Genomic DNA, 13,730 nt, shown 5'->3' with positions numbered 1-13,730 from the left:
ATATAGCGCTTTTCTCACTACTCAAAGCACTCAGCAATTGCAGGTTAAGGGCCTTCTTGCTCAAGGGCTCAACAGAGCAGAGTCCCTATTGGCATTTATGGGATTCGAACCGGCAACCTTCTGACTGCCAGTGCAGATCTTTAGCCTCAGAGCCAAGGAGGCCAGGAGTCCAATTAAAAACAGAAGCTGGTTGGACAAAAACCTGCAGCCACAGGGAGTCAATTTGGGAAACACGGATTTAGATGACATCCTTGGAAAGGAAAAAAATCACAGATACAAGAATGAGCTGAAATGGCAGACTTGAAACACTAAGAAAGAAGAAGATGTGTTATTCACTGGCAAAGATTTTCTTTTTGTTCTTTATTTTGTCTTATACAATTTCTTGTATTAGGAATGTGTTAGTTTTCACATACCCCTTGGGGTCAGAGTGCAGGGTCAGCCATTGTACAGCGCCCCTGGAGCAATTGAAGGTTAAGGGTCTTGCTCAAGGACCCAGCAGAGTAGGATTTCTTTTGGCAGTGACGGGGATTCGAACCGGCAACCTTCTGGATACCAGTGCAGATCCTTAGCCTCAGAGCCACCACTCCACCCAGTTTCTAAATGAACAACTGGGTTGCTGACCCCTGAACTACACCAACCACAAACTCACCTCAAAAGGGAGACTTCCGCACTTTTCACATCACCTCTGCTCTGTACTGAAACACCACAAGCGGGACTTAAAAACGAGCACTCATTGTTTTATTTTGTGTGAATTACTCTAAGCTTGTATATCACTTATTAGGGAAAAATGCATTACTTGTCATTTTATTTTTATTAATTGTATTTTGTTTAGCAAGAGAACTGAGCCTCCTAATGCCAACAATAGATTAGTCATTGTTTAGCACCTTCATGTTGTATTAACATTTATAAATGTGTTGCACTGGTGACTGTTGAATCTGTCAAGGTTATTCAAAGTCAAATATCCAATCATATTACTTTGATAGCAGCGCTTAGTAATGGGTATTAAATCATTAATTAACAAAATAAAAATCTGAGGGATTTTTGCAATGCCAAATGTTAACAGCCAGATTCTACTTTACAGTTCACTGCATTTAAAAGTGAAAATGAAGTTGTGCTGGGTAGTTGAAATGGCTTTGTGTCCACCATAAATAGAGCCACCTCCACAGAAATTCAACAACCCCTTACAGATTCATCTCCAGTGCCGTTTGGTTAAAGTACTGATCTACAACGTAGAGAAAGAAGGCTGAAAGAAGCCGTCGCTGGAGCCACCCTGCAGACAGACCCATCTCCCCTCTGACACAACCGCATGTTCATCTGTAACGGTGTCGAAATGAGCTACTAAGGAGATCTTCAGAAAATGGATTTTATTTAGTGTTTCAAAACAAAGTGTCACAACCCTAGCTGGACAAATCGGCTTTAGTGAAGCCTGCCATCTGTTAATCCGTGTTAAAACTAGTCTGCTTTGTTCATATAAGTAAAAAAAAAAAAAAAAGAAGTTTGGCTTTATTATCTTGCTTATATCCACAGAGCCGCTATTAGTCAAGACCACCCTGCATGTGTATATGCGTTATGAATAATGCAGTACAGTATATTAACACAGTTACTAAAATGTTATACTATACATATAGATAGGAATTTTATCAAACCTCTCCACCCACTGTATGCATACGGTCAGTCAACATGCTGATGGACTCCTACCTCTCCATTATGTACAACAGCGAACAAAGCACCGAGCCATTTATTTATGTTCCACAGTCAGGACATTTGAAAGAGCAGCTGTTAGTCCTACTGCAGCATCTCAAAGCTTTCAATCCAATACATCACTGCACAGCTTCTCAACTAGACTACGAAACTTAACTTGACTATCCTTCACAGTTGAAGTGGGGTTAAAAAAAAAAATATCTATATTATGATCAGAAGTTAATACAACGTACCACAGGAACTGAAGAGCACGTGGTGGGCAAAACTCATTGGGGGGATAGCAGTTAGCACTACCAAAGGCAGGGCCACATCTGACAAGTATGCGTGCAGGCCATGTCCACTCTAACAGCTCCAGTTGGTGGCTCATGGAGGACTATTTTTGCCAGGAGTGGTGCTTTAAGTATTGTATGTACACTACCATGCAAAAGTTTTAGAACATATTTTTAATTTTCATGGAAATACATGCAGTCTAATGGTCTTAAAGTTTCACAAAATCAAAGAACAGAACAAATGAACATTGGCAAATAAAAAAATAAATAAATCAGGGAATCATTAATTGTACAAAGTTTTATTCCAAAGTTTGAATCATCAAAGTACCCTGAACCTTTTGTTAATCTAACGGCCAAACTGTGGTTACATTTTTGATTCAGAATGCCAGTCACTCTGTGCAAAAGAAGCTCAGACCATCCCACTTCCTCCTCCATGTTTGACAGTTGGTGTCACAAACTGAGGACCCAACCTGTCACCAATTCAATGGTTTACGCACACCCCGAAATCTGCAGTTCATCACATAGATTTGGATTAATTGGTCCATAAGACTTTCTTCCAGTCTGCACTGGTCCAAAGCTGGTATTTCAAGGCCCTATTGTGTCCTTTAAAGAATGGCTTTCCTCCTGCCACTCGCCCTGTCACACCTGCAGCATAAAGTCTCCTCTTCACAGTAGAAAGGCCCTGGGCACTTCACAGCACAACAACTTTAAATAAAATAAAAAAGCAAGTGTCAGTTTGTATTGTGAAGAGGAGACTTTGTGCTGCAATGTGTGACAGGGTGAGTGGCCGGAAGAAAGCCATTCCTTAAAGGACAAACCAGGGCCTTCATTTGTTAACTGCCATTTTTTGCCAAAATCATCAGCAAACTGTCCAAGTAGTACTTCAGAGAGTGTAGTAACGGTCTGTTCCCGCTCTTCTTTAAGACAGACAGGGTTTTTAAATAATCAACAGAAGTTGGGACACCTGTGCAAATTGTTTGCTTCAACTTGCAAGGCTTCATTTATTTTAATTGGTGCAGACCATTTGTAGGTTGTAACCTATTAGTTGTTTCCCTGAAGAAGGCTCATTTGTAATATTCTGATATTTCCCTCTTATAATATCCTCTGGATATTTCCTTTTGTTCAGTTTTTGCCAACCTAAAATTTTTATTTCAACCTCTGGCAGTTTACTGCTTAGCTTTTCACCATTTTATATCAATTACTGCATTTCATCTGATTAAATATGAAGAAAAACTGAAGTGCTCTAAAACTCTTGACTGCTAGTGTAAGCGTGAGGGGAGATTTAACCTTGCCCCATGACGTGTATATGTAGGCTTGTCTGTACAGTATACAGTATACAGTGGAACCTCGAGATACGATCACCTCTGTATACGAGAAATTCAAAATACGAGGAAAGTATGAGCGAAAAATTCAGATCTAAATACGAGCATTGGCTCACGTAACGAGCCACGAGCCAGGCTGTGGGTATAGCTCGCGGCTTAGGGAGGGGGCGTGGTAGCTGTAGCGAGCCGCAGGGCGATCTGCGGTGTCTGCGTTTCTCACCTAAGTGCACAGGTGGGATACTGCCCACATCCATGATTTGTCCTGTGGCTGATGGGCTGGGCAGGGTTGCCACCCGTCCTTTAAAATACGGAATCGTCCAGTATTTGAGAATGAAATTGCGCGTCCCGTTTTGAATCAATACGTATGCGTCCCTTATTTTTTTGTATTAAAAGTGGTAACCCTAGCAGCTGCCATGTCTTCCCCGCATATATAGAGAAGCGCGAGCCGGTTAAGGGGGAGAAGTAAAAGAAAAGAGAGGAGAGGAGAGAGAACGGAGGTTGCAGGAATCCACAGCAGTAGGAAGTCGGTGCGAGAGAGCGAGCGAGTACAGGCTCGCGTGTAGCTGAACAGGCGAGCCAAACAGCTGAAGCAGGACGGTGTAGAGAAGGTCAGCTGCATTAAGTGTCTTGCCTGTTGCAGAGCCCGCATGGGAGAAGCAGGTGAGACGCTAACAGAGAAGAAGCACCGGGGATTGTCATCTGTTTTTTGAAGACTGCTTCCTGTTGACGTTTTAATCTCGTGCTAAAGGATTGTTATTCTTATGTACTTTAAACCTCCACTTCACAACTGTTTTAAGGATTATTTATTTAAAGATTTATTGAATGCTCTACTGCACTTTGGACACCTGTTTTGATTCTTTTAATAATCAGTTATATTATTTACCAGTGTTATTTATTAAAGGTAGACTACAGTATATATAATTTATCAGTGTTATTTGTTAGGAAAATTGATTTTTATGTTAATATATTTGGGATGCGGAACGGATTAACTGGATTTCCATTATTTTCAATGGGGACGTTTGTTCTAGATACAAGAAATTCGCTATACAAGCTCAGTGCTGGAACGAATTAAACTCGTATCTAGAGGTTCCACTGTATATATATTTGATACCAATTTCAAGAAGAGAGACTTTGAAATTTATGGGTACGAGAAGGTCCAATTCAAACTGTGACATAAAAACGTTGCTAAATGTGAGCAGATGCCCATTGATTTTTGATTGCCATGTGTGCATATAAGGTTTTAAGGAACAGCAGCAAATTTCACCATAAAAAACATTTTAATAACACTAATAATTTCAGTATGAAAAGCATACTAGGTTGAGGCTCTAAGTGTTAATAAATGCACTCCACTGTTTTATTTTTTGTGCACTGAGAAATAGAGAAAATAAGATAAGCTTCTGTGTGCATTTGAGATAAATGAGGGTCCAAAGTTTTAGAAAACTGTGCAATGACAGCGACTTAAAAGACCAAAATTCAACTAGGAAAATAAACAAATCAATTCTAGTGATAACAGCGTTTGGTCAAGAAATCTTGAACATGCTTTTGTGTTAAGACAGAATGTGACTTTTGAGAAAATTATTTTATTTAAATTGTCAGAATAAGACGACCCAGAGATTATAGTAATTGTTTAAATAATATTTCACTGAATATACTGGATAATCGGCATCTTCTCAATGATAGTCAAACTCAAGTTGTTGACTCTTTATTATAACAGAATTGTAAATTAAATAATTTTTAACCTAAACTTCATTTTAAAACAGAAAAATGACTCATGTCAAGAAAAAAAAAAAAAAAAAAAAGCAAGAAGTTTCAAAAACAAAACAAATTCAACTGTCATAGAAAAAAGGGGCACAGTGCCAGGCCGGCTTGAGCTTTTGAGCCCTGCTCTATACCACTGCTTATGTGCAGGCCAGTGCAGAAGAGATCAACAACATACAGCGGCGGCAGGAGCAGCACTTGCATGAATAAGACGTGCAGGGAAGTCTGCACCACCCCACCTGGCACAAGGTCACATGACACATCAAAGCACTTCATAAAGGGGCTCCCCTATTTCAGCACATCATATCGGACTGTTTTAGGTGAAGGAAAGAAACAGAATTATCACGAGTGGTCTCCCCTCGACTTCCTCTTATACTCAGATATGGGGATAGATATTCGAGGAGTAAACCGCAAATCAAGATTTATATTTTTACCAGTAACATGCACTGCATGATGACGTACAGTGAACACATTCGACTTCTACTTTTCCTCCTCTGTACGTTTAGCATTTGTTTGCTCAGAGGTCGATGCACTTGCTGTTTCCTGAGCAACTCTTCTTTTCTCCACCCTAGCGGCCCACTTCTTCCCTTCTTTTGTTGGCATCTTTTTGGCGTTAAAACTGATGAAGTCAGTGTTTGTGTTGCAATTACTTAGTACGTTTTCTTTGATTTTTTCACTTAAGCTAGCACGTAAATCATTCTCGAAACAGACTGAAAACTTAAGATATGAAGAGGTAGGGAAAGTGACGGCGAAGGTGGTAGGGAATGAAAACGGCGCCCGCAGACATGCGCCGCACGGCCGCCCTGCTGGCCGCTGCAGAGAGTTGATTCTACAATAAAAAAATAAAAATAGGAATAACCTCAGAGGTCAATCATCACCCCAAAAGCAGACAGTAGACGTCACGTAGTATATGTGGACCAAATATCAGGTCAATAGTGCAAACGGTTTGTGAGCTACAGGTGACTTAAAATCCTGGACAGGCAAATGGACAGCCACGCTAGTGTACTATATAAGAAGATATTATGTACATTAAAGAACCATTGACAACAAATCAAATTAATAATATACTGAACAATTTTTATAAAAGTAAAGTTGAATAAGTCAGACTCTGCAGCTGTATGAATGAAAACGTAAAGCACCACTTCCAGTCAATGGAAATAGCCCAAAAGTTGCCAAAAATCTATGTTTTGTACCTAATACTTGTAGGCAAAATTTGGTTGACCTACCGTAAGTGAATCACGTTTACACACACAATTCCAAAAATTGTATTTTTGGAGTCAGGGAGGTCTAAGATGTGGATATTCATCAAAATCTCGAGGTCAAATTACAATACTTTCCCTATACTTCGTATATGACAAAATAAAAAAGCAAAACATGACCCTGTACAGCCATAAATGTGCACTCCAGAGATTAAATACACTAATAAATGACTTGAATTAATAAAACTAAACCACACAAACACCTCTAGAGAAATAAATGAATCACTTGCACAGGGTAGAGAATGGGCCTGCCTTCTGACGCTGGTAAGCATCTAGTGTGTTTGACATTAAACACTGGCTGAACTGCACTACCCATTAAACATTTTAGAACACGTTGGTTTTTCCAGTATTTCTTCACATTTAAATCAGTGAAAATGCAATGAATGACCTAAAATGGTGAAAATGTAAGCAGTAATCTGCCAGAGGTTTACATTTAAAGTTTTGGTTAGCAAAAACTGAAAAAAAAAGGAAATTTCAGAATATTACAAATGGGCCTTCTTCAACTAATAGGATACAACCTACAGCTGTTCATCAGCAATTAAAGTAAATGAAGCCTTGCAATTGGAAGCACACAATTTACACAGGTGTCCCAACTTCTGTTGATTACTTAAAAACCCTCAGTCTGTAATGACAAGAAAACAGCAATTAACAAATGAAATGACACAAAGCATTACTACCCTGAGAAGTGTAAGCCTTTCATTTAAGGAAATTGCAAAATAAAAATCAAAGTGGCAGTGAGTCCAGTCGAGTTCAGCACAATCCAAAAGCAATTGGAAAGTGGAAGAAACTCTGATAGGAAGAGATCTGGCAGGTGCAAAGTCACCAGCCAATCAGAAAACAAGTTCCTGAGGGTCACTGGCTTGAGTGATGGGCACTTCACAGCACAACAACTTTAAATAAAATAAAAAAGCGAGTGTCAGTTTGTATTGTGAAGAGGAGACTTTGTGCTGCAGGTGTGACATGGCGAGCGGCAGGAAGAAAGCCATTCCTTAAAGGACAAACCAGGGCCTTCAAATACCAGACTGGAAGAAAGTCTTGTGGACTGATGAATCCAAGTTTGAAATCTTCAGATCATCACGCAGGGTGTTTGTAAGCCATTGAGTTGGTGATGGTGATGAGTCCTCAGTGTGTGACACCAACCGTCAAACACGGAGGAGGAAGTGTGATGGTCTGGGGTTCTTTGGCTGGAGGCAGAGTTGGTGACTGGCACCGAGTGACTGGCATTCTGAATCAAAAGGGTTACCACAGTTTAGCTAAATTAGACCAGCAAAAGATGCAGGCTACTTTGATTAATCAAAAATTGGAATAAAATTTTGTTCACCTAATTTCTTTCATTTGCCAATATTTATTTGTTCTATGCTTTGATTTCATGAAGACCTTAAACTGCATGCACTTCCAGAAAAACTGAAAAAAAATGGAGGTGTTCTAAATCTTTTTGACGGGTGGCGTATAAATGCTTGTATCAAATGTGATAACTGTTTGAAGTGCAACCATCTATGAAATTAACAACTGCTTATTTCTATCGTGAGTCATCATTTTGATCCTAGCACATTATTCTGCATATTTCATGAATATATGGCATTATAGGTACCCAGGGCATGCTCACCAAAACTTAAAATGTTAAGCAGGTCCACACTGCGACAAACAAAGCGTCGCCACATACAATCCCACAGCACATTTTCCACCATACCTAATCCTTTCTTCTCTTTGCCTTTGTCCGAATCGGGATCTTGCTGTCCATCAGGAGGATCAATTCTCGAGTCTTCCCTGCCTGGCGTCTCCCCTCTGGACTCTTCTGAACTTCCAGCCGATTTCTCCTCAAGAGCATCTCCTCCTTCTGTCATGCAAGATGGACCGACAGCCTCGGAGGTTGTGCTGCTCACTAGCAGACCCCGCGCTGCTACTTCTAATCCGCACACTGCTGACATTTCCATCACGCTGTTTGGTAACTGCTGGACAGAGAAAAGCAAACAAAGTCTCATTAACTGCATTAATTCCATTAACTCTTGCAATTTATAGCTTTGAAACCGGGCTTGGAGTGAAACAGAGCGTGCCAATCTGTAACGCACTGCAGAAACACAAGTGCACTGGTGTTAGTTCTGCAACGTGCCTTCTTCTGTAGCACCCCGTATCAAACTGGCACAAGCCAGCAACAATCGGTGTCTTTAGAAATTCACACACTTCTGAAACAGTGCGTTATATTAAAAGGGAGCCTAGAAAACAGCAACACTCCATCAACTGGCACACTCTGGGCAGACACCCACATGCCAAAGTCATTCCTGGAGGGCCGCAGTGGCTACAGGTTTTTGTTCCAACCCAATTGCTTAATAAGAAGCTCTTATTGCTCAAGAAACACTTCTGCTTCATTTTAGTTATCTCCCTTGTTAAGATTTTGAACCCTTATTGCTTATTTAAGTCTTGAACAGCTGCATTCTGGGTTTTAAATTGGCCTTTATTGGCAATAAGATGCAAATGACAAAAGAAACCAGCAGTTATCCATTTTGCTTGTTACCCTTTACACCTGTGTGTATTTATTGTGCACTATTTGGTTTAATTAAATACTTGGAAGGAAAGAGAAGAGAAAAAAGTGAAGGACTGAGAATTACCCAATCGTTTTACACTTCAAAGTATTTGGATGATATCCTTAGAATGGAAAAAAAATCTCGGATATGAGAATGACTTGACATAGCAGAGTTAAAGCACCAACAAGCCATGAAATGTAATTATTGGCAAGGATTGTTTTCTAATAAAGGCAACTAGTTTGGAACGAAAACCCACAGCCACTGCGGCCCTCCAGGAATAACTTTGCCCACCCCTGACTTAGACGATATGCCAGTGTTGAGGGGCCTGTTATACTATGTGGTTTTTGTTATTAAGTTTTATGTCACTGTTCTCTGTGCCCACTGTTATGGACTCATTCACACAGGCACACCAAGTATGGTACACAGGGGCACAGCATCAGCATTTAGAATTGCCGAGCCAAGCACAGGACTAGAGAGCCACAGACAACTGGAGAACTGAATAGTCAGCCTAAAGACAGACGAGGATAATTCTGTCTTCTGTCAGCAAAAATCTCTTTCCTTGTTGGGAGAATGAGAACTGTATGTAGGCATTGTGCTATTCCTGTATGTTTGAAGGTGGGGTTTGAGTCCTGTCCCGCCCTGGTTTGGACCCGGAGCCAAGAGCCTGCACATGGAGGAACAGTATATAAGGATGGACACCTACGGCCAACACTTTGAAGCTTCTGCCCAGAAGCTTCAGTCTTCTGTCCGGCTAAAATCCTTTCAGCGTGGCAACGAAAGATGACGGACTGCACAGATCAAGAGTCCCACGGCTTGTTATGTCTGTCATAAGCTTCCCGTTTGTAATGCCGCGTGAAACCGTCAATAAAGAGCTAGAATTATCCTAACTTGTCGTGTAAGCTTGTAACCGCTGGGTGGGATAATACCTTTTTAATTAATAATAATTTATAATTCAGGTTAATTAAAACGCCGCAATATAAAAGAACACATTTCCAGAGAGCTAATGCCTCTTAAGGAAACAGGGCCGCTTATCAACTTAACATTCACATTTTTGAGACAGAGAAGGAAAGCAAAGACTCGGAGACGGGGAGGTGTGGGGTACAAACTACTTAAACTTCATTTCTTCCTTGTGGAAATCACAAAATAAGATGCAATTCTAAATGAACAGAAAAGCTTTTACATTTGAATTACTTTACCTTTCTGCTGACTTCTGGGAGATGCAGAGTCATTATTTATGTGAGCGTTCTGACTCGGACTTTAAATTTAAGGGGAAAAAAGTGAACATCTTAAAAGTTTCTCTTTAAGACAGTTCTTTATGTACCTACAGCTGGCACACATGGAGCTCCCAATTCAGCACATCTCGCCTCTGTCCATTTGTGAACTCGTGCCATCCCAGCCCCAGGGCGAGACCTACGACTATCACATGGCCACCCTAAGGTCCAGAGCTCTTGAAGGAAAGTCCAAGGCAGACCAGATGCTTTTACGCGTTCCCAGGGCACGATGCAAACTCCGAGGTGAGCAAGCTTTTTCAGTTGCAGCCCCAAAACTGTGGAACGATTTGCCATTGCATGTTAGACAGGCTCCTTCGCTAGCTGCCTTTAAATCCTTTATAAAAACACATTTTTACTGTCTGGCTTTTAACCCTGTATAATATGGTGGCTATTTGTATACTTTCTATTAAGAATGTCTTCAGCTCTTATGTGTTGTTTTTCTTTGTACAGCACTTTGGTCAGCCTTGAGGTTGTTTTTAAAGTGCTTTATAAATAAATAAGTCAGCACATCTGGGAGATTACGACCTCGCAGCACCTCGACTGCACTCTGAATCCGAGCTGTTGGGGCATCTCAAGGGGTCAGAGTTCACCCCATGATTAGCCCAATCGGGTCACTGCTAGCCAATACTAAATACGCTGCCCACAACATTACTGAGACAGTCGCTCCACACTCACCGCTCGTGGCTCGAAGGACGTCCCAAGTGAATACTGACATGCAAGTCACAATCAAAGTCAACGTCCTATCCAGCCACTCATTTATGAACCGAAGTGGCCGATTCATGGAGTGTCCTGGAATCCCAAACCGAGTGTCGGTTTATTGTGACACAGCCACTGAGAGTGACCAAGACCTGAGCAAAGCTTTCTAGGAACTGTGAAGCACCAGCGACGCTAATCACTGCGCCATCAGGCTACCCAAACAACACAAAATGCAAATGTCAAAATGAACAAAGACAACAAGCAGCGTTCAGTTTAGAGAGTAGATTTTCTATTATGAGCCCCATCCAAATAAAGAGACTTTACTAAATCCTTACAATTCTATATTTGTACAAATGGAGCAAAGGCAGTTTCATTGAATTGGCCGAAGCCACACCGTGTGGCAGAAGCAGGCACTGGACCAACGCTGCTGTGTTTTGAAGTTGTAGGTAACTACACCGAGCGAGCGAGCGAGTGAACGTAAATGAGAGGCTTCCCAGCCGTCTACGCAGTCGGCAGACAAAAAGCATTTTATTTGTTCCAAGAGGGAAAATGGAGCTTTTTATAGGAGGTCAAGAATTAATATAACAAACACTAGCAGCGAAGCAGCACCCAAGAATTACCAAATTGTGCCTGATCACTAAGAGCAGTGCCAGGGGGTATCGCTGTGGGTGCGACGCAGTCCCAGTAGCGGATGAAACCTCAAAGTCCGTTCAGAAGAGAGCAGCACATCAGTTTTTGTCTTCATTCCCCCCTGCGCTCCTGCCTTCTTAATCAGCTTGTTGATTCGGTGGCCTTGTCTTGAAGGGATGTGACCGGCCCAGCATACAAGGTCTTACTGGTCATCTACTGGACAGTTTGCAATCAAAGAAACTCCCAACAGAAAACCCCTAAGGACTGACAGCCATAGGACTGCTAGCAGATGAAAGCCTTCAGTCCACTTTTCACTCAATCTTGGCATACAGAATGAAAAAAACAAAACTCCTGCCCACAATGAAGGCAGGACGCGGGGTCTTTAATGGCTCTCCGCCGATGCTGTGGCCTGCGCTCAGCCATATGCTAAAGACACTCTTGATAGCCATCCATCCATCCATTTTCCAACCTGCTGAAAACCGAACACAGGGTCACAGGGGTCTGCTGGAGCCAATCCCAGCCAACACAGGGCACAAGGCAGGAACCAATCCCGGGCAGGGTGCCAACCCACCGCAGACTCTCAATATTCCTATCTATAAAAGCTTTGACCGTAATAACAAAGAACTGTGGGGCAAGGACGCACCTCTCGCTTGAGGTGCTGAAGAGTCATCTTTATCCCATTGATGTCTCGTGTGAGGCTTTATGTCCTATCGACGGAGTGAACTGGGCATCGAGAATCTCTGCACGACATGGCGTGATAATAAATTGAACTGAACACACAGTAACAGAAGTTAAGCTGATTAGGGTGTAAGTATGAATGAAGGTATGCTGGGGACCCTCTGTCGCGTATCTGAATGACTTCAGCAGAACTGGGCGGCCAGGTGACGCCGTGTGTGGTTTTGAATAACAAAGTTAAATCTGAACCTCATATCAATAAAGGGGGTGGATGGGGGGGTACAGCAACTTCCTTCCAGTGCTGAATGTCTAAACGTGAATTTGCAGAGCGGCTAATAAAACCAACAACAAGTTCAATGCCAGGGCAGAGCCCGGTGGGCAGGGTCAGGGTGACAGGTCCAACTTCGGTGCTGAGCCCTCGTGTGTGCGCTGTCACCACTCAGCACTTTATTGTAACCCCCCCACTCTGCACCTGTCACACAACTCGCTCCTCTCCCAAGGCGCGACACTGATGTCAACCTTCTGTCACCGCACCTGTTCCGTCACGGGACTTAGTGGTCGCTCCTAGCAGGGCACGATCAGCTCGCCACTCACCCTCCTGGCAGGCTGTCTGAGGCCCCGGAGCCTTTAAGGACGCGTCAACGTTCAGCACGTGTTTCGCCGCTCAGCACATGGCAGCGGACGTACCGACGGTTCGTCAGCCTCGACGGGTCCAAGACGAACGCGCGGTCGCAAACAGCCTGTGCTCGGCGGGTTAAAGGTGTGCGACGTGAAAAGTAACAGACCGGTAAATAAAACGCGAGTACGCCGCGGCTCCTGCACGTCAGCGCACCATAAAACTCACAAAACACAAGCGGCGGCGATCACGTGCAGCGCAGATGGCCGGGAACGTTCAAGCTGCGCAGCTCGTTGTGAGTCCCCCCCCCCCCTCGGTCCTCGCCGCTTTTCTGGGTGCCCGGCTCGGCACGACACCCGCTCGCTTGTCTCCGTGGCTCACGTTACACGACGCCCGGGCCTCGTCGCAGCGACCGGCGTGTGACCGCTTGTTTGCCGCGCGCGCACTCGCTCGTCCTCTTGAGCTCCTCGAGCCTCCGAACGACGAGGCGAATAAAGAAAAGCAAACGAGTCGTCCCCTCCGTCGGCCGCTCACCTGCTGGACGCAGCCTCACGTTCCCTTGTTTACGCTCGTCTGCCTGCTTCGCCACACTTTCTCCAAGCTGGAGCGTTCAAGAGCGGCAACCTGCTGCGCACTTCCAATAACCCCGGCGGCCGCCTGCCTGCCTCTCGGACTCTTTGCCTGACTCGCTCGCTCTTTCGCGTACGCAGACACAAACGCGCACATTTCCTGGTTGAGAACATTTGCCCTTTTCGGCTATTCGTGGGGGTTCAGCTTTGGGACTAATTGGCTCCGTCCCGCTCGTCAGCCTCATTACGCTTAGAAACCCGCGATTCGCCTCAGCCGTCGGCATTCCGTGCTTTACCTGACTGTTTTCGGGGTTTAAATCGACCCCGGCTGCTGTATCCTGAATTTGCGTCGCCATGATGTGACGAAAGCAAACGTAATGATGGAAAAGAGAACACAAAAAAAAAAAAAAATTAAAATACGGCCCACGCTACGCGATGTGGG

General features: G+C 43.3%; 1 protein-coding gene across 4 annotated transcripts in view; it reads right to left on the bottom strand.

The window, feature by feature from the left end:
- The window catches only part of txlng (taxilin gamma), a 57,178-nt gene extending 43,448 nt beyond the window's left edge, over positions 1 to 13,730 (bottom strand). The window contains exons 1-2 of one of the 4 annotated variants that reach the window (XM_028790516.2): positions 13,585 to 13,730; positions 8,000 to 8,258 (exon numbers count right to left, since the gene is read on the bottom strand). In XM_028790516.2, the coding sequence (XP_028646349.1) occupies positions 8,000 to 8,258; positions 13,585 to 13,644 (319 nt within the window). In that variant the 5' untranslated portion in view covers positions 13,645 to 13,730. The other 3 variants (XM_028790515.2, XM_028790518.2, XM_028790517.2) reach the window with 3 other exon arrangements.

The sequence above is a fragment of the Erpetoichthys calabaricus genome, chromosome 4 (genome assembly GCF_900747795.2).
Source record: "Erpetoichthys calabaricus chromosome 4, fErpCal1.3, whole genome shotgun sequence".
Classification (NCBI taxonomy): domain Eukaryota; kingdom Metazoa; phylum Chordata; class Cladistia; order Polypteriformes; family Polypteridae; genus Erpetoichthys; species Erpetoichthys calabaricus.
This window is presented reverse-complemented; position numbering and strand designations above follow the sequence as displayed.